General features: G+C 35.8%; 1 protein-coding gene, 1 long non-coding RNA gene and 2 pseudogenes across 4 annotated transcripts; 2 read left to right on the top strand and 2 right to left on the bottom strand.

Moving 5' to 3' along the window:
- Position 1: 1 nt before the first annotated feature.
- On the bottom strand, positions 2 to 8,062 carry LOC124441625 (annotated as a pseudogene).
- Positions 8,063 to 11,575: 3,513 nt separating this feature from the next.
- LOC124441624 (pachytene checkpoint protein 2 homolog) lies at positions 11,576 to 12,516 on the bottom strand. Its single transcript, XM_046992092.1, has 4 exons — positions 12,276 to 12,516; positions 12,134 to 12,200; positions 11,768 to 11,808; positions 11,576 to 11,633 (listed from the first exon to the last, which is right to left on the bottom strand). Exons 1-4 carry the CDS (start codon positions 12,365 to 12,367, stop codon positions 11,576 to 11,578), a joined length of 258 nt encoding a protein of 85 aa, XP_046848048.1. The 5' UTR covers positions 12,368 to 12,516.
- Positions 12,517 to 15,506: 2,990 nt separating this feature from the next.
- On the top strand, positions 15,507 to 17,245 carry LOC124443282. Of its 3 annotated transcripts, XR_006947586.1 has the most exons (6): positions 15,507 to 15,645; positions 16,038 to 16,145; positions 16,310 to 16,408; positions 16,479 to 16,523; positions 16,585 to 16,893; positions 17,095 to 17,245. It is a non-coding gene; the product is annotated as an uncharacterized LOC124443282 (long non-coding RNA). The 3 variants fall into 3 exon arrangements; XR_006947584.1 differs by lacking the exon at positions 16,479 to 16,523 and having other exon boundaries at positions 17,095 to 17,239; XR_006947585.1 differs by lacking the exon at positions 16,479 to 16,523 and having other exon boundaries at positions 16,585 to 16,859; positions 17,095 to 17,238.
- Positions 17,246 to 17,254: 9 nt separating this feature from the next.
- Positions 17,255 to 19,745, top strand: LOC124441621 (annotated as a pseudogene).
- The last annotated feature ends 2,166 nt before the right edge of the window (positions 19,746 to 21,911 follow it).

Here is a 21,911-nt window from a genome sequence, read left to right as displayed (position 1 = left end):
AACACGACCATCGCTCATCCTGAAGTATTTGAAATAGAAAGGAAACACCGTCACATGTTCGGCCGCTGGTTCATAAGAACCTGGGCTCGTAAGAGATCACCATAAAGGATCTTGTTGAACAACCGTCACAAACTTGCAGAGAAGAAAAGGAGATCTTACCTTATAAATTTCAGGAGCAATAGCTGATAACCAAATACCCATAGAGACATCCTCCCCTTTACACAAGAAAGAAAAAACATGTGTCAATATCTAGTACTCTGAGAACTACATCTTTACACATCAAGAGGTCACTTTCAACATTGTAATCTCGTCGTGGTTTTCTATCATATACCTGATAACGTTTTAGAGATTTCTCGTTTTTTGCCAGCCAGTGAACAATATCCGAAGATATAATGCTGCCCGCACCGCAGGCAAATGTCGGATAAGCCACTCCCGGATAATCAGGCTCGGCCCATTTTCCCTGTCTCTCGATCAACCAATCAGTACGAAAGCTGTAAATATGAAGAAGCAATTGCATTTAGAAGCAATAACTACAACTCATATTCTCATACCTTATTTATAGTTTAGTCGCATGGAAAACGCTAATTCGTATGTTTGCAATCTCGTTTCTGTTTTACTTGAAAAAATATTATAAATTTGGCAATTCCTAATGCCCAAAACATGATATCTCAAAAGGATTTTCACTATGTCAATAAAATCTTTAGAATGGACTCAGTATAAAGTAGATGGTTTGAACCCGGAGTATCGTTACATGTTTGTAGATGTACATCGTCCAGGTTAGTAGAGTCCTGAGAAGTGTTGTTGCTGTTGGTGTTGACTAACATTTCGACAATCTTAGCAGTAGTATTTTGACTCTGAAGATGACTACCGCTAAGGTTGTCGAAACTTCAGTCAACATCAACACCAACAGTCCTTCTCAGGACTCTACTAACCTGGACGATCTACATCTACAAACACGTACACAGAATATTGTGTACTGACGGAGTTGAGCTAAACTCACCTTCCCCACCACAATTTAGACGTGTTTTTTAAATTATGACTTTCCATTTCCTAAAAATATCAAATATTTCTTCAGTCGTGAAGTTCTTCGGTACACTATTAAAGATATAAAGCTTAATTAAAGACACCCTTACAAATCGCTTGATTGAGTAAAATCTTTAGATTGAGTCAAAAATCATCTGTGCAGCTTGTATACTTCCGGAGGTAATTAATGTTGAAATCGACTCTATACTGAGCATGCGCAATTTCTATTTCCTCGTGCTTTTATTGTAGAGACTCGGGACGAGGCTCATTCCAAAGCTCTCAATGAGAGGTCTGGGATGGTGTAAAATCATCTCCACAGCATGGTTTAAGAGTGGCGTAAGGGTGTTTTAAGGGTGGTTTAAGGGTAGAGTAAGGATGTTTTAAGGGTAGCGTAAAATGTTTTAAGGGAGTTTTAAGGGTAGCTTCAGCGTGGTTTAAAGGTGGTCCAAGGCTTTAAGTTACGCCCTAGACTACGGTTAAACCACCCTTAAACTACCCTTAAGCCCTCTAAAACCACATCTAAACCATTTTAAAAACCACGCTTAAGCCACCAGATTGATATACTCCAAAATCCCAAGATACATCTACGTACTCCAAAATCCCAAGATACCTCTACATACTCCCAACTCCCAAGTTACCTCTACGTACTCCCAACTCCCAAGTTACCTCTACGTACTCCCAACTCCCAAGTTACCTCTACGTACTCCCAACTCCCAAGTTACCTCTACGTACTCCCAACTCCCAAGTTACCTCTACGTACTCCCAACTCCCAAGTTACCTCTACACTCCCAACTCCCAAGTTACCTCTACGTACTCCCAACTCCCAAGTTACCTCTACGTACTCCCAACTCCCAAGTTACCTCTACGTACTCCCAACTCCCAAGTTACCTCTACGTACTCCCAACTCCCAAGATACCAACACGTATTTTCTATTATTTATTGAAGAGCTTTCACAAACCTGTAAGATGGTCTCCAGGTTAACAAAACAATCATCGTCAGTTTTCATTACAAAGGAAAAACTTAAAGTCGCCGAGAGCCTATTTAAAAGAAAAGCCGACATGAAGCAAGATCAATATGACATATGACGACTGATGTCGTAGGTAAGGAGATACTGGCGAGATGAATTATACACTAATGCAAGTTATTTGGGCAAAATAATGTTTAAAGTTGATTTGAGACTGTCCACTTATCGCCAGAAATTTCACAGTGGCATGAAAAATATAAAAGTCTCAGACACTCTCTTACCACGAGAAAACTGAAGCAACTGGGATGGAAGATTTCTGTAAACATCGACATTTGAAACAAAAGAATATCAGAAATAGTTCTGCTTTCTTTAAGTAAACGTTCATTCTCATCGTCTTTCAATCGCTGCCACTCCGACATTCGAGTTTCTTCTTCCTCTTTTGTCACGACTCTCTTCCCCGGAGAATCTACGGAGGATTGCAAGTTGCTACAGACTTTAAAGAAATTTATTCATAAAGCATTGTACCATCTTTTCTTTTAATATTTGGTGAGGGAATATTAGTGTTTGGCACTAGGCTTTAAACTTCATATGAGTCTGCACAGTCCATTTGACAAATTTTTCAATTTCATAGTCATGGTAACGACAAGCTGGATCTATTTTCATCGCTTTCTGAGTGATTAAATCGTTTGGTCACATAAATGTACGCAAAATCATCTGAGCATGCGCAGTACGCTTGGAAATGCGCAGTACAAGCAAAGTCTATTTGACCAATTGTCTGAGTAAACGATCATGGAAATGACCAACTGCATTTATTAGAATCAATTAGGAGTAGATAACTTGCTTACTAACAAATTATTAAAGATATCAACTGAGCATGCGCAGTTCACTTGACAGTTTTTGACTTCATAGTTATGGCAACGACCAGCTGCATCTACAAGCACCGAATTTGAAGTAAATAGCATGCTTAGTAACAATTAAATGGATAAATCATCTGCGCATGCGCAGGAGCATGCGCAGTACATTCGACCAATTGTTTATAGTCATGGCAACGACTAACTATATGTACTTGCACTATATTTGTGGCAATTAGCTCACTTAGTCGCAAATTATCAAAGAAATCATCTGGGCATGCGCAGTAGTGACTTTAATAATACCGCAACTTTCGTAAGCCTCTGAATTTTTGTATATATATATAAAGCCAATATTAGGTATAGTAGATGTCAACTAGCAGTGGAAGCTGGGTGCGATATGTATGCAGTGGCTTAGGGGTCCAGACGTTTCGGGTCGCGACCGCACTCTCCTGCGTACCCCGAGCAAAGCCTATCGCAGGTGATCTCGGGGTCTGATGGGCGGAAGCTTGCTATTGCATCTCCCAAGTAGGATAGCGTGGAGGGGCCGAAATCTCCTACCGAAACGTTAACATGCGGCGTTCTAGTGCCTCGGCTTAAGCAGGTATCGGGAAGCATGGACCGAAAACGGGGTTTTGCTTTTGAATTTAATCTTTTTTTGTATAAAAGAAACTAGAACATTCAAGGATATTGCAAAAGTTAAAAAATTCCGCCTTAATGACTTATAATTTAAACCAACTGTAAATATGTTTATACGCTTTTACATGTTAACTTTTACAAGGTAACTATCTCATAACTCTCTCGTGATGAACGAGAGCCTCCTTATACAATATAACTCTCATATCATGAACAAAAGTATCCATGAGCTTCATGGAAAAATGGATTATCTAATTCTTATAATAGATTTTACAAAGTTAGCATTTAATAAGCCAAGCCATTTGTATCGTTTAAATTATACCCTTATGTCATAAATTCATTGTGAATAATAACTTTCTTTTACCTTATTTTCACGGTTCAATCTAGAAAGTAACTTTACATTTCGAGTGATTTTACGGTTAAACAGTTAACTTTTCGGATTCATATGACTTCTTTTGATCGCATAGAGACAGCCATCCAATTTATTACGTACATGCATGTGTACTTTGCACTTCATTGCAAGAAACCACCCTACCAACAAATATCCAAATCCGATTTTAGCAGCATCGTACCCCGAGAAAAGCCTATCGCAGGGTCTGATGGGCAGAAGCTTGCTATTGACATCCCAAAGTAATAGGGATATTTGCCACCTTTCAATTAATAGGATATCGAAATGGACCGAAAACGGGATTTTTTGTTTTCAAAATTTTCTCTTCTCTTAAAGAGTAAACAAAATTAAAATTCTCGCAAGCTTCCAACGGAAAAGACTCACAGCTTATAAGGCTTTGGGGCAATGCGTGGGCTACAACAGGAGAGGCATTCTTCATTAAAATTAAACTAACATTGAGAAGAGGCTTACTCCCAAACAAATGCTAGCAACAAATCCACTTTACTGCTGAGGATATTTTGTTTCTTTTTTCAATGTGCGCAGAAAAAAATCCAGTTAAGAGCAACTGTTGCATCAAATTTCTCGTTGTTAACCGCGAAAACGAAGAAGTCAGTACGTACGTAATGTAGCATAAAAACACCTACTGTAAAGTCGATACATGAACGTTCCAGCCCCATCCACGCATCTAGCATCAGGAATTGATTCCTCGACTTCGGGAAAGACGGCGAACTCGTTGTTAATCCGTCTTATCTAGGAAAAAAGAGTAGGTTTGGGTTAGTATTCACCGTAGATTTGTAACTGTAGCCAACAAAATATAAAATTCTAAATCAAATTATTTAACATTGAATTGGAAAACCCTTTATATACGTTCTAGTAGATCAGTAATGCTTGCAACATCGATTAAGCAACCAATTGTTTATTAATACACATGAATTTGCTACATCAAAAGCGAAATAAAGCCTCGTGCTCAAGAATCTGTTGTAAAATAAACAATAAATATCCATTGAAAAACTTGTATTTAGCAATATCGTAAAATGTCAATAATTTAGTCCAAATATCGATAAGAGGGCACCGAAGAAAAACATTTATTACTGGATAGTAATTCTTTCGGAGAAAATCGCTTCACTTGCTCTAAATCATAACAATTCACCTCCAATTGGCTATGACATAAAACTTCTTTATGGTTTTATACCTTGTGTACATTGAAATAATCCTCTCCGTTTTCAATGTTGGCAAAATACTCGCATTTTCTGCATCGAGAACTTGAACATTTTACGTTTTCAGACACGACGCTGCCCTTGAAGTCCTATAATGGCATTTGAAACGTACCAAATGTTCAAACTCTATAGAAAAGTTCAAAGTCATAATTAACTTTGTGACTAAGCTTCAATATCTTACATGTTTGTGCATGTAGATCGTCCAGGTCAGTAGAGTCCTGAGAAGGACTGTTGGTGTTGATGTTGACTGACGTTTCGACAACTTTAGTGGTAGTTATCTTCAGAGTCAAGTGAGGAGTAAACGTCAGGTTTGCCATATTTGTTATCTGCTTGCAGACGTTTACTCCTCACTCGACTTTGAAGATGACAACCACTAAGGTTGTCGAAACATCAGTCAACATCAACACCAACAGCCCTTCTCAGCACTCTACTAACCTGTACAAACATGATAACGATACTCCCGAGCTCAAACAATTCACTTGAATATTTTGATAAATTATCGACTTGTTACTCACCTTTGGCAAAATAAAGTTTTCAATTGCTTTAAACGACGAACCGTTTTCTGTTGTACCAGGGTCTTGGAAAGAGAAATAAACAGATATAATTTCGCTCTGAAACGAGATAAAACAATTTAGATCAAATAACTTGTAAACGGTATTTATAAACTGCATGGTTTAACCTTAGTTGTTCTGTCGTAGAGTCGAACAGAAGAGTTTCTTTTTGAATTCAACGATGATAAAGAGATGCCAAGACGAGTCAAAATAATGGGACGGATGATCTGTATAAAAATAATTGTATTGTATTGCCAACCCAAATTTTTACTCCTGAAGCCAAACAGACACTTTATGCAACAGGTTTCAGACTTTGTTCAGAAGGTCCCAAAAGTTCAATGCAACAGTGTCCGTTGAGCAGTTCTTAATGGCTACAAATAACTAACTAATACTCACATCAAAGTCCCATCCGATAGATCCACTGTGAAAATATCTCAAATTTTCTTCATTTGGTCGTTTGTAAGCAATTACTTCATTTTCGTAGTCTAAACATCAATATGACAAACATATAAACACGTTTGATCATGCACTCGTTCCAGCCTCTATGACGGTAAAATCTCCATGAGAGATAGCAACACATATTTCCATCAAGACTGTCTGATCTTCGCTACAAATACATACAGCAATGATAAATTCGCAGCAGTGGCTGATTAATAATTACGGAGCATGTAGGCTAAGGCAAAATTACGAGGCCTGGTGATATTTAATCCCTCCACTAAGCTCAGTCTCTTGACAACGTTTGCGTTCTTTACGTTCCTTTGCCTTTGCATTTCCTAGCTTGCGTTTGTAACACATAGTGTGAACGATACAAAAGAAATTAATAGTTCAAAATAAACTTTAAAAAATTATCAAAACAGTCTGCAGAAATAGGGAAATCCTCGTCAGTTCTTAGCCTCGCGCATTTAAACACTAGATGGTACGAAAGTCTTTTTCGTCGATATTCAATCGCACGTACGGTTTTCAACATCATAAATGGTCTAAAAACGGCACTTTTAGCAAGTTCCAAGCAGCAAAAAGTAAAAAACTAACAATGTCTTGGTTTACTTTTCGTAATGAGTAATCCGCAACTGATTAACTTTAAATATCACATGTATAGTAGGTTATGTTCGACGTTTGTAAATATGTGCCTCGTTAGTTTATCGCCTGCATCGAGATTCCAACGTCATATTGTTTTATATCGGCTTTTTCCAGGCGCCAAACCTCACAACTATCAAATCAAAAGTAAATTTTCAAACTTGGAGATTCGATTTTCTTTCTTTCGCATTTGTAAGGATCAATCCTGAACTCTGGAGGAACGTAACATGCATTATTTGAAACGATGAACTTCACCAACACTCTAAAACAACAATGGAATAGTAACCAACACTTTATTTTTCAGATTTAGTCATTGTACTTAGTTATATCACTGGTACAATTTTTTTGCGACAGAAACGGTTGTTGGGAACTCTGGCCAAGAAAACCACAGCAAAGAAAGGGATATTTTAGGCAAGTGTACCGTGAACCGTTATTTCTTGTGAATATTCGAGTTTAGCCTCAATACAATGACGTTAGTCAACACAGTTAAATTTATCATATGACAAAGAATGCAGTTTGCATGAGTTGTTCTTGTGTAGAACAAAACTGATAAACGAAACTAAAGACCTTGCTGTTGGTATATTCAATAGGCCATCATAGAAACGCACAACGCTACACTACTTAAAGAATGGCGGTCAGCTAAAATGTCCAATTCGATTCTACGTAGATCTGACAATTGCTAAAACGTTACTCATATCGGTAATCAGATTAGTTTACCAAACATTTCACTGGTATTGAAGACATACGTTGTAAACGTTCTCTGGTATTGAAGAAATACGTTGTAAACGTTCTCTGGTATTGAAGAAATACTTTGTAAACGTTCTCTGGTATTGAAGAAATACGTTGTAAACGTTCTCTGGTATTGAAGAAATACGTTGTAAACGTTCTCTGGTATTGAAGACATACGTTGTAAACGTTCTCTGGTATTGAAGAAATACTTTGTAAACGTTCTCTGGTATTGAAGAAATACGTTGTAAACGTTCTCTGGTATTGAAGAAATACTTTGTAAACGTTCTCTGGTATTGAAGAAATACGTTGTAAACGTTCTCTGGTATTAAAGAAATTCGTTGTAAACGCGACAGGCCAATTTGAAACACTGTTCTACACTTTACCTTCACAAATATTGTGTTTGCTGTAACGTTTCACACGCTAAGTAGCTCTAATTGAATACAAAACACACTACAGCTAACCTCAAGAAAATTCAGTGTTTTCCTGTGCTTCCTTTTATTTAGAGATGAATGTCGTCTTGCATAGCCAACCCATGATTCACGTAAACTTTGCCTCAAATCAAAGTTGCCGCGCTATGAAAGTATTCCAACGACCAAATCATAATGAGAATAATTCTCTGCTGTCAAGAACATTAATTTAAAACATTAAAGAAAACAAGTGGAAACACAAATAGAAAATGGACTATGTAGGATAAAGTTTTTAGATAACATGGTTAAATAACACTAGCGAAAGTTTCAATAAAAGATCACTCTTGATGAAAACATAAGACTGGAGTATATAAGGACTCAAGATTCAACATCAGATCACTCCTGATGAAGACACTAGACTGGAGTATATAAGGACTCAAGATTCAACATCAGATCACTCCAGATGAAGACATTAGTCTGGAGTATATAAGGACTCAAGATTCAACATCAGATCACTCCTGATGAAGACACTAGACTGGAGTATATAACGACTCAAGATTCAACATCAGATCACTCCTGATGAAAACATAAGACTGGAGTATATAAGGACTCAAGTTTCAACATCAGATCACTCCTGATGAAGACACTAGACTGGAGTATATAAGGACTCAAGTTTCAACATCAGATCACTCCTGATGAAGACACTAGACTGGAGTATATAAGGACTCAAGATTCAACATCAGATCACTCCTGATGAAAACATAAGACTGGAGTATATAAGGACTCAAGATTCAACATCAGATCACTCCTGATGAAGACACTAGACTGGAGTATATAAGGACTCAAGATTCAACATCAGATCACTCCTGATGAAAACATAAGACTGGAGTATATAAGGACTCAAGATTCAACATCAGATCACTCCTGATGAAAACATAAGACTGGAGTATATAAGGACTCAAGTTTCAACATCAGATCACTCCTGATGAAGACACTAGACTGGAGTATATAAGGACTCAAGTTTCAACATCAGATCACTCCTGATGAAGACACTAGACTGGAGTATATAAAGACTCAAGTTTCAACATCAGATCACTCCTGATGAAGACACTACGCTAGAGTATATGTAAACTCATCTTTCAAAACATATCGTTTATACTCAAGATATTAGATAGACGTACGACAATCTATAATGTCATATAAATCACGATAAAAAATCTGGTCCCCGGAGTCGACATGCTATCAGGCAGGCAACAAACAAAGATGAGATAGCTGTACAAACCTGTATTATCGCAGCAAAGCTTCAAATCTTTAACAACAAGATGATTATAGATGTATAACACGAAAATAGCGATCAATATTAGTAAAGTTGGCTTAAGGATGTCATTTAATGTAAACATAAGTTGAAATTAAACAGTTACAATTAACTATAGCGTATAAATATCTTTCCCTATGTAAAATAATCTATACATTATCCTCAATAACGAACTATACACATTGTTGCATTTTAATATATACGAACTTTGACCTCGGGTGTGTTGCGGAAACGTCATGTAAGGAGTCTTAAAGCATCAATATAAATTAGCAAACTTTGTGATCTATGTTACTTATTGAACTTAAATTGAGCAATACAAAATCTTAATCTTCAACAAAACATATCCAAAATATTACTATGAATGTATAAAAGTATACAATCGCTAAAAAGATCACGTTTGCACGCTTTTTCTTCACCAACTGAGCAAAGATTCTCTTTTCTTTGAACTGCTTGTCGACAACCATTGAAAGATTATTCAAAACTCTTCTAAGGTTATCGTTTGCGCCTATTACGTAGGTTTGAGGGACAATATAAGTACATGCATGTACAACAAAAGAACACGGGTGAAGGCTTTAATTCGTATTACTTACTTTTGAGTACAGCGCATGTGCAAGGAATGGTAGTTTACGAAGAGTTCGACCACTTAGTTGATAACTTTTCTAAACAAGAAAATGAGAGAAAGAATACTTCGTAGGTTTATCACAGTGAGACGCTTGACTGCTCCTTGCAAGTTCAAAGGAGAAGGGCCTCCCAAAGAAACCTAACCAAAAGTCAACCAATATTCGTGATTATTTGAGAGTGGTCCATTACTTGATAACTACTGACTACGATAACAAAGAAAAAACATCTTTACGCCTTAAATGTAGATGTAATACAAAGTTAAATTTTATTTATGTTGCAAGTATTAAGACGGTATATTTTAAACCTCAGTCCTAAATTATTTGAGAACTCATCTGAACATGCACAAACAACTCAACAAACTGTTCGAGTTTACAATCATGGCAATGACAAACAGAACAAGCTTGCATCCTTCTGTGGTTCACTTGGTCACATATTGGGAAATCATAAATTTCAATCATAATGAGAAATTTAGTCATTTAACAAATTTTTCATATTCATAGTGATGGCAACAACAAGCTGGACCTATTTTCATCACTTACTGAGTAATTAATCGCTTGGTCACAAAAATATAAGAAGATCATCTGAGCATGCGCAGTACGCTTGGGCATGCGCAGCACGCTCAAGCATGCAAAGTCCACTTGACCAATTGTCCGAGTTGATAGTCATGGAAACGACCAACTACATTTACTAGCATCAATTAGGAGTATATAACTTGCTTATTAACAAACTATTAAAGATATCAACTGAGCATGCGCAGTTAAATTGATTGGCTGCCAATGTTCATGGTCATGGCAACGACCAATTGCATCTACTAGCCCCGATTTTGAAGTAAATAGCATGTTTAGTAACAATTTAATGGAGAAATCATCTGCGCATGCGCTCGAGCATGCGCAGCCCACTCGACTAATTGTTTATAGTCATGGCAACGACTAACTAGATGTACTTGCACTACATCTGGGGCAATTATCCCACTTAATCGCAAATTATCAAAGAAATTATCTGGGCATGCGCAGTTGTGACTTTAATAATACCACAAATTTCGTAAGCCTCTAAATTTTGTATATATAAATATAAATCTATAGCTTCATATAGTAGATGTCAACTAGCAGTGGAAGCTGGGTGCGATATAGTATGCAGTGGCTTAGGGTCCACACTTCGGTGGCGACCGCACTCTCCCTGCGTACCCCGAGCAAAGCCTATCGCAGGTGATCTCGGGGTCTGATGGGCGGAAGCTTGCTATTGCATCTCCCAAGTAGGATAGCGTGGAGGGGCCGAAATCTGCTACCGAAACGTTAACATGCCGCGTTTTAGTGCCTTACGCTTAAGAAGGTATCGGGAAGCATGGACCGAAAACGGGTTTTTTTCCTTTCAAAATTTGTCTTTTTTCTTTACAAGAATTCTTCTCATAAAAGAAACTAGAACATACTGCCAGGGTTCAGACAACTTCTGAAAATCCCCCGGGCGTAGTTTCGTTTTCTTTGTAAAACGAGAAGAATACTAACTTGAAAACATGAAGACTGGGTGACATAATATTTACCATAAACTAAGACAAGAAATGTTTATTTTACTCTGTGACATCACTTTACTTTAAAGTGAAAGGTTTGAACATGGGAGTATCGTTACATGTTTGTAGATGTAGATCGTCCAGGTTAGTAAAGTCCTGAAAAGAACTGTTGTTGTTGATGCTGACTCTAAAGATGACTACCGCTAAGGTTGTTAAGAAGTCAGTCAACATCAACATCAACAGTCCTTCGCAGGACACCACTAACCTCGACGATCTACATCTACAAACATCTACTCACTTACTCGGCTATCTTCTTTAATTCAAGACTACAGTGTGTTACATCGTTGTCGACAAAGCTACAATGGAAAATAGGGAAAAAGTTGTACATCGGAAAAGAAAACCATGTCATCAACATAGAAGTGAACAAAAATTTCTAACAAACACCGTCAATTTTCGTCAAAATAAAATTTCGTGTATTTTTCAGTTGTACCTTAAATCCAAAATTTGAGTGGCTGGTGATATGATACTGGTCTGTGATGAAACGGTGAACATTAATTTTGATTATTAAAAATTATCTACAATGCAATCGTTTGCAATCAATTTCTATATAGCTGCACACCTCTCTATTTAAGCAACATGTTTGTATAACTTGCACAAACGACTATATTGTGGTATGGAAATAAAGCAGTAGACGTAAAGGTACAAAGTACTGAGAAGAGGGATATACTTCACGAGGCAAATTGTTGTTTTATATTGTATATGATGACAGGTTGCGGTAAGCCATTTCGGCCAGAAAACATAATTGACCGGCAGCCATTTCGTTGATCACGTGCACAAGAAGACATAAGTTACATACAAACAAATGGTAAATTTTGTAAATAGCTTTGGCTGATGGCGGACCAATATACTGTTTGATGTCGGCTCTGTGGGCGAACAAATAGCGAAGTTAGATGAGAAAGTGAATTAAAAAACTTTCGAGTCACAAACATATTTTCAACCTGTCCACGAACGCAACGTCTATGGCTCTAGTTATGTTCGATGTTGTCAATATAATTACATTAGGATGTCTGAAATAAGAAGAAAACAACATTGGGGAAGACTAGGTTTAGCAAATAAACGCATAAATGTAGTTCAAATCAAGACTTCTGTAAATACGTAATTGATAGATAATAAGTATTTGACTGAGCAAAGTTGTCATCAAGCAAGTTTGTTCATGTCATATAAATATTTTCGTGCTTTTACTCCTGTAAAAGCGACAACATTGTAGAGAAATAATACATAGTTCTAAAGATAGCAAATACCATAGTGAATGGTAAATGTAATATAATAAGGAAGATTGTTTTACTCTTGAACACAATACATAGAGACACATATATATAAGGATTTCCGGTTGTATTTCATAGTTGATACATCTTGACTTACAATTCACTGACTGACAACGTCAATCAAAACATGAACGACTTATTATATAGAATGTAAACGGTCCATATAAAACATCCGTTTCCCAAAAAATTAATGCCATTTCCAACCACCCAATCTTCCTCCAAGAATGAACAAACAGTAAGTTCTTATTAATTGTATTCATACAAATTCTATTAGTTTACATCGAAGTTTCGAATACTTGGCTATCATTTGAAAAATTGTTTTGATTTAGTCAAATTTTATATTACATACGTATGATCTTATTTTAATTACAAAAAATTTCTATGAGAATATCAAGTGTACGCTGCTTGAAATTTTGTGCAAGTTATTTCAAAATAGGTGGCAGAAGTCTCTTTTGGAATACTTGAATTTCTTTTGAAATTCTTCACTAAATTAGAGAGCGAGGGAACTCTCTAGTTTAGTTAGAATATTGTAAAAATCTTTTATGTGCATGTTTTGTGTTTTGTGCATGTTTATGATCATCTGCAAACACCGAAGAATGGAAGTCGAAAATTTTGTCTTCTCGAAACATGCCTTCTTTAAATTTTAATATCTTCTCCAAAATAAGTAATAAATATTGGTTTAACTTACTGCAAGAAGCGTTGCTTGACAATGACAGGTTACGGCAATGTGGTTCTGAAAGAAATTGAAGCAAAGAAGATTTGATGAACGATACAAACAAATACATGCTTACATCTCTGTTCTGCTATTCTTGATCTTATCGACCTCTGCATCTGAAAAATACTGAGGAAAAAGTTGCAGTATGATGAAGCAAACAAGCAAACAACTGACAAACAAACACATACCGCAGTCTCAATCTTCATCGTTCAGTGCCATGAATAACTGTAAGAATAATGTTAAAATACAATCATGACGAACTGTAGGAGCATATAAATTTTCAAAAACCAGTGTTTGCAGACGATCTGTCGAAATTTCTATCAAAACTGGTACTTTACGATGATTTCCAGAAAACAGCTGTAAACTGCAAACATTTACAGGAAAGGTTTACTTTTATGGCACAAAAGTTACTGTCAGATTTTTCAAACGAAGTCAATCATCTCCATTGAACATAATGGACAGACGAGCATTCATGACGAGCCCTCAAGTTGGATTCGAAAATTTGGAAACAGTTTCCTCTCCCGAGGAATTATCTTTATGATTGCAATAGTTCTATACAATCATACAAAATAGCTATTTTGGCTAAATCATTTACCAAACATTAGAACATCACCGGAAGTTAAATTTTTTATTGCTTTGTAGACACTGTTATAACATCCCTCAATATTATAACAGTGCAATCATAGGCACAAATAAACCATTAAATATTCAAAGTAGACGGCTAGTCTGACTGGCTCGTGATAATCATTTCGCATAGATGTTGAGTTTAAAGATTTTTGCAATACTCTGCCAGCGTATTGCAATTTCTCTTTTCAACCATGATGATTGATTTAATGTAAATTAGATTTTGTTTTAATTTTACACAAGATATGAGCGCAAGAAGCACTCTTATATTAACATGCTCTAAAGCATGTTAACTGATTTGTGCTAACATCTACAAAATTACTCCATGGTATATAGAAGCGCCAGTCAGTTGTTGCACAAGTACAACACATCTCTTTACTACCAAATCCCCCAGTTATTACCAAATCAAGCACGTGTCAGAACTAGGCAATAATCAAACATAAGCTAGCTCTCTGTTGGTCGGTCGAATTATTGATATGGACAATGAAGAAGGATGTTTTGGGTCGAAGGATGATCTGTTTCTTCCGTTAGCAACATCTTGAAGTCAACTTTGTTGTCTAGAAATATAGAATACGAGAGAAATGAATTGATTTTTCAGTATCGGAAATCATCGCACCATGAACTTATTATGTTCGTTAATAAATCACTAATCACTTTGGTTACTTCTTAGTACTTTAACATGGCTCTCTGATCAAATAATTTAGTATGTTCAGCATCATAAATTATTGTGACACCCTAGCTCTTGCGTTCACTTCATTGCCATCTTTTCTTATTATCGTCAGTGATTCTTAACCGTGTACACTTTTAAATTATTTGTTTTAAAATTGAGTTTCTTAGCCTGTGGCTGTCATAGAAAAATGATTTTCTTCTTTTCAACTTCCAATGGCAAAGTTACACAACGAGAAGGTGCTTTTGGTGCTGTCTTTGGTCATACTAGTCTTACAGCACAAGCAAAAGTGATTATTAATTGTGAAACAAGACAGAATAAATGAAGGATTAGAATCAACATGAGCATAAACAAAACAATATTCAAAAGAATTTCCGTTTTCCTGGTCTTTTAGGTCTCATGAGAAAACAAAATTGAATGCATGGTACATACGAATAGAATAAGCATAAACGATAAAACTTTATTTCTTTTTCTCTTCAGAGTTTACACAGAAAGACATGGAAATCTTCTTTCGTTTTCTCTTGTTCTTTTGTGTTCTTCTTTCAGCTAATGCCTAACACATTTCCTTAAGCCTGTGTAATGGTGTAACTTCGCTCTTTTGAGTGGGTGGGAGGAGCTTTAGGAATAAATTTGCCCATAAAAGCGTGGTGTTATTTTTATGTTGTTTCCTAAGCTGAAAGAAGTATAAAATATTGAAAAGAAGAATATGATTTTTGATGTTTTTCTGTAAACCCTCGAGAGAGTCATAAGCACGCTCGTTGCTTATGCTTGTGATTACGTAGACGTTAATGTTCCAACTTTTGCTTATTGTTTTCTTTAACACTTTATTGACACTTGACACAACATTCAAAATAGATATATTCTATTCAAACAGTTCATGAAAAAAATTATTGCTTTGTTCAGACAGTTGGATTGGCTGGATTTGAACAGGACGTTCTATACGAGAAGGGATTACGTTGGTTTTATTCAGTTATTTTGGGGATGATTGACGTATTATCAGTGTACCGTATGTCAAGAAGCATCCTATGGTGATACAGGTGAGCCATCACCCCTCAGATTAAGCTCTAGGATATGTTTGCTACAATGACGGAATCGTTGTAACAAAGTCTTCTGTTCTTACTTCATATGCTTCATCTTGTTTTATACAGTTTTCCAAAATGACTCAACTGTAAATATTGTAAAACAAGCACGATTAAAAGCGTGTATATAAATTTGTAAAATTTAAGAATTGCCCAAGAATTTGTCCAAACAATTAATTTTTTGAGAAATTTCCAGAAATTTCCTTCAAATAGGCCATTCTTTTCTGAGAAATTTCCTTAGAAATAAGACCACATTTGACCATCGTTATCATGTTAACTACTTCATGTAAAAGTTATATATCGTCTTCCAAGAAAACAACATAACAATTTTTAATTTTAAACCTCACAAGCATTCGTTCTCCGCAAGAATATTTCTCTCCACATATCTGTTGTAAAAGAGTGAAAGACAAATAATATTTTAAAGAACATATAAAGTTTTTTTTGAAAGCTGAAACAAGGTAATAGATATATATGTTATTGTTATGCCTGAGTCTGACTTTGAGTTTCATAGCGGGAAATTGAAACGATATTTATTTTTATTTCTACATAGCAAAGATATTTAAGTTTTTTCCTACACAGCCAATATTGTGAATAATCTTTTGTATAACATCTCTAACTAAAGCAATATCGTTAAAATGGATAAAGTTCAAGAACTTTCTGAAGCACTGCCTTTACCAAGTCAGCCATTCTTAAACGTCGAAGTAAATGAATGCAAAGAAAGGTTAGTTCATAATATGAACAAAGGACTGTATGCAGAAGGATATTGAATTGCATTTCATGTAATAATCTAGTTGAGTGAGTCTGTGTTAGTGAAACCATGCTACAGGTGAAACTAGGTAATGAACAAATCATGTTTTGTTTTGTAAAGAAACTTGAATAATTTTAATATGTTACTAGATTGACGTCACTGGTCATATGTTGTGCTTCAACAGACTCACTTCTTCAAATACCACTGTGCTGTCAAAACGTGAACAAAACCATTTATTCAATTTGATAATAAGCATTAACATCTTAATAGTATTTACCACTTTATTTTAGCACTATCCCAGAGTATAGAATTATAAAGCTTGTCAAAGACTTTCTTATCAACATGAAAACAATTCATGGCGACTCATGTTTCGTAGAATTTGTTGATCCTTTTTAATGGAACATGTCAAGAGCATAACTATTGTGTATGACACAGATAATTTTTCAACATATGGCAAGGTTATTGACCCTATGATCAGACAATATTTACTTTCATGTGTGAGAGTAGGTTGTTCACACCCCTGGTATGTCACACATCCCTTTTTGTTGAACCCCCACGGAAAAGAAAATGCAAGAACTCCTAGAGGATTGACTTAGTTTGATAATGAAGATTTACATGAAGTACATATTTCTGTCAAACCTTCATAATTCTTTTAACAGATAATTGATTTGAAAAAAGTTATGCTAAAGTATCATGTCTATCAACTTCATGATGGGGGGCATGGATATGAAGAACTTGAAGAACTCCATCTTTTTAAAATCACTCCCAAACAATGACATTTTCAAAGTATATATTAGTCACGTGTTTGAATCATATTTTAGAGGCGTGGATTTCAACATCATCTCGTGAAATAAAGTTACCTTATTACATGGTAAGTTAGTTTCCTTGGTAACCAGACGTGAGTCCTTGCGTCATCGTCCGTCACGTGTATCTTTTTACGAATCAAATTAGATTCTATTTTTGCGTGTGTTGACTTTGTAACAACTCTCATCTTAACGGAGTAAATCTCTTATCACTCATAACATTCAAGATTGAAAAATCACATATCAAAGTATTGATAAGAATAAGTTAGCTACAATCAGATAGAATGAAACGCGAGAGACGTGATGGTGTTTTAACGAGCCAACTATTAAATGACGTCAAGGCTACCATGTTTGTGTACCGCTGTGACGTCACTCGAAAACAAACAACGAAGCCAATCAAACACCAGCATTTACCACTCATAGTACATCATGTTTGTCTTCACGTGATCTACTGCAAATATCCAGAAGAATGAGTTGAGCTTTTCTTTAAAACTTTCACAGAGCCAACCGGTACTGGTGAAACATCCTTATGCAAGGCGCTTGCTCAAAATTATCCATACGACTTTCTAAAAGGTAAAACACTACATTTTATTTTGATGTTACGTAAATCGCAATCCATTACTATCCATGTGTGTACTGCAACTAATATTGCCACGTAATTTTATTGTTATGTCGTGAATTATAAATACAAAGTATAATCCGAAAAGACATGTTGTAAACTCAACATCAAATTTAGAAAACAAGACGATTAAAATGTAAATATTACACTTTCAATTGTTTTGCTTTGTAACTTTTATTTAAGTTTACAAGATGTTCTTTTGGCATTATCTTTACTTTGTTTTAATGAAATTGTCGTCTACCTAAGGATTATGAACTATAAATTAAAGTGTGTTTCTACTTTTGAATCCTTAGATTTAACTATGGCCAGCTTATTGAAATAAACATTCACAGTTTATTTTCCGAGGTAGGCATCATTTTGAATAGCTCAAAGCAACATCACCGAGTGCGAAAATCCTCTGGAACCAAAAATTACATTGCCATAAATTTTCCGTGAAACCTTTGTCGTCACCCCCTGTCAATATAAAATGCACGGCTCACATCAAAATATCAGTTCAGAAAACTGACATTTATATACCTGGGATTGAGATGTCGTTGAAGTTAATAAATCTAGTTCCGTATCACAAAATGATCATATCCAATTAAAAATAGCATCTGTAATTTAAAATGTACATTGACATTATCTTTCCCTACAAACAGAGTGGAAAGTTAATGATGAAAATGTTTCAGAAAATTCAAGAGTTTATTGACGACAAATAAGCTTTAGTTTGCGTTCTTATCGACGAGGTAAACTTTGCTTAAACATTTCTTTCTTAATGCTCATGGTCAGATAGATGAGAAATCATTTACTATTTGTGTTTCTTGTTTCACAAAATACCCGAAGCACATGTACGCTTGTCGGTAATGTTTAAGGAAAATACCTTTGCTATCCATATCTTTTACTTCTGAAGGTTGAAAGTTTAACATCGGCAAGAAAATCTGCGTTGAACGGACAAGAACCTTCAGATGCCATTCGTGTTGTGAATGCATTTCTCACTCAAATTGACCATATAAAACTGTAAATGCAAAATATAAGCAGAATATGCATTTCGGCGAACATTGCGTTCTCATGGATTTTTTAGTGAACTAAGAGATTGTATTCGGTTATATGAACGGCGAGGCCAGCCGGCAGGGTTGTTGCGTTATGTATTATTTAATAAAATAGAGACTTTGTAGAAAATAGTTCTAAAGATAGCAAATACCATAGTAAATGGTAAAAGTAATATAATAAGTTGATAGTTCTTACAAGAACTGTTGTAAGTAAAGAGCACTAACCCAATAGTTCTAAATTAAACGACACGATGCATTTCGGCAGACTACTCCTCAGGTGTCAACGTCTGCTGAATGAAAATTTACAATCTACCGATATTTATAATGCCAAGACAACAGTCTTTATCAACTTATTATATTACATTTACCATTCACTATGGTATTTGCTATCTTTAGAACTATGTATTATTTCTTTCTCTACAATGTTGTCGCTTTTACAGGAGTAAAAGCACGAAAATATTTATATGACATGAACAAACTTGCTTGATGACAACTTTGCTCAGTCAAATACTTATTATCTATCAATTACGTATTTACAGAAGTCTTGATTTGAACTACATTTATGCGTTTATTTGCTAAACCTAGTCTTCCCCAATGTTGTTTTCTTCTTATTTCAGACATCCTAATGTAATTATATTGACAACATCGAACATAACTAGAGCCATAGACGTTGCGTTCGTGGACAGGTTGAAAATATGTTTGTGACTCGAAAGTTTTTAATTCACTTTCTCATCTAACTTCGCTATTTGTTCGCCCACAGAGCCGACATCAAACAGTATATTGGTCCGCCATCAGCCAAAGCTATTTACAAAATTTACCATTCTTGCATCAAGGAACTCAATGTTTTTAACAAAATATAGTTGAAACACTATTTGTTTGTATGTAACTTATGTCTTCTTGTGCACGTGATCAACGAAATGGCTGCCGGTCAATTATGTTTTCTGGCCAAAGGAACGCCGAAATGGCTTACCGCAACCTGTCATCATATACAATATAAAACAACAATTTGCCTCGTGAAGTATATCCCTCTTCTCAGTACTTTGTACCTTTACGTCTACTGCTTTATTTCCATACCACAATATAGTCGTTTGTGCAAGTTATACAAACATGTTGCTTAAATAGAGAGGTGTGCAGCTATATAGAAATTGATTGCAAACGATTGCATTGTAGATAATTTTTAATAATCAAAATTAATGTTCACCGTTTCATCACAGACCAGTATCATATCACCAGCCACTCAAATTTTGGATTTAAGGTACAACTGAAAAATACACGAAATTTTATTTTGACGAAAATTGACGGTGTTTGTTAGAAATTTTTTTGTTCACTTCTATGTTGATGACATGGTTTTCTTTTCCGATGTACAACTTTTTTTCCCTATTTTCCATTGTAGCTTTGTCGACAACGATGTAACACACTGTAGTCTTGAATTAAAGAAGATAGCCGAGTAAGTGAAGTAGATGTTTGTAGATGTAGATCGTCGAGGTTAGTGGTGTCCTGCGAAGGACTGTTGATGTTGATGTTGACTGACTTCTTAACAACCTTAGCGGTAGTCATCTTTAGAGTCAGCATCAACAACAACAGTTCTTTTCAGGACTTTACTAACCTGGACGATCTACATCTACAAACATGTAACGATACTCCCATGTTCAAACCTTTCACTTTAAAGTAAAGTGATGTCACAGAGTAAAATAAACATTTCTTGTCTTAGTTTATGGTAAATATTATGTCACCCAGTCTTCATGTTTTCAAGTTAGTATTCTTCTCGTTTTACAAAGAAAACGAAACTACGCCCGGGATTTTCAGAAGTTGTCTGAACCCTGGCAGTATGTTCTAGTTTCTTTTATGAGAAGAATTCTTGTAAAGAAAAAGACAAATTTTGAAAGGAAAACCCTGTTTTCGGTCCATGCTTCCCGATACCTTCTTAAGCGTAAGGCACTAAAACGCGGCATGTTAACGTTTCGGTAGCAGATTTCGGCCCCTCCACGCTATCCTACTTGGGAGATGCAATAGCAAGCTTCCGCCCATCAGACCCGAGATCACCTGCGATAGGCTTTGCTCGGGGTACGCAGGAGAGTGCGGTCGCCACCGAAGTGTGGACCCTAAGCCACTGCATACTATATCGCACCCAGCTTCCACTGCTAGTTGACATCTACTATATGAAGCTATAGATTTATATTTATATATACAAAATTTAGAGGCTTACGAAATTTGTGGTATTATTAAAGTCACAACTGCGCATGCCCAGATAATTTCTTTGATAATTTGCGATTAAGTGGGATAATTGCCACAGATGTAGTGCAAGTACATCTAGTTAGTCGTTGCCATGACTATAAACAATTAGTCGAGTGGGCTGCGAATGCTCGAGCGCATGCGCAGATGATTTCTCCATTAAATTGTTACTAAACATGCTATTTACTTCAAAATCGGGGCTAGTAGATGCAATTGGTCGTTGCCATGACCATGAACATTGGCAGCCAATCAATTTAACTGCGCATGCTCAGTTGATATCTTTAATAGTTTGTTAATAAGCAAGTTATATACTCCCTAATTGATGCTAGTAAATGTAGTTGGTCGTTTCCATGACTATCAACTCGGACAATTGGTCAAGTGGACTTTGCATGCTTGAGCGTGCGCATGCCCAAGCACTGCGCATGCTCAGATGATCTTCTTATATTTTTGTGACCAAGCGATTAATTACTCAGTAAGTGATGAAAATAGGTCCAGCTTGTTGTTGCCATCACTATGAATATGAAAAATTTGTTAAATGACTAAATTTCTCATTATGATTGAAATTTATGATTTCCCAATATGTGACCAAGTGAACCACAGAAGGATGCAAGCTTGTTCTGTTTGTCATTGCCATGATTGTAAACTCGAACAGTTTGTTGAGTTGTTTGTGCATGTTCAGATGAGTTCTCAAATAATTTAGGACTGAGGTTTAAAATATACCGTCTTAATACTTGCAACATAAATAAAATTTAACTTTGTATTACATCTACATTTAAGGCGTAAAGATGTTTTTT

Source organism: Xenia sp. Carnegie-2017, unplaced genomic scaffold (assembly GCF_021976095.1).
Source record: "Xenia sp. Carnegie-2017 unplaced genomic scaffold, XeniaSp_v1 HiC_scaffold_20, whole genome shotgun sequence".
In the NCBI taxonomy this organism is placed as follows: Eukaryota; Metazoa; Cnidaria; class Anthozoa; order Malacalcyonacea; family Xeniidae; genus Xenia; species Xenia sp. Carnegie-2017.
Note: the sequence above shows the minus strand (reverse complement) of the source record. Positions and strands in the feature narration are given on the sequence as shown.

Excerpts from the sequence above, each read along its gene's own strand:
- LOC124441624 (XM_046992092.1), bottom strand. The coding sequence starts at position 12,367 with ATGTTGTTTTCTTCTTATTTCAGACATCCTAATGTAATTATATTGACA. Across the intron at positions 11,809-12,133 it reads ACAAAATTTACCATTTGTTT|ACCAGTATCATATCACCAGC; the intron begins GTATGTAACTTA and ends GTTTCATCACAG. Across the intron at positions 11,634-11,767 it reads ACTCAAATTTTGGATTTAAG|CTTTGTCGACAACGATGTAA; the intron begins GTACAACTGAAA and ends TTTCCATTGTAG.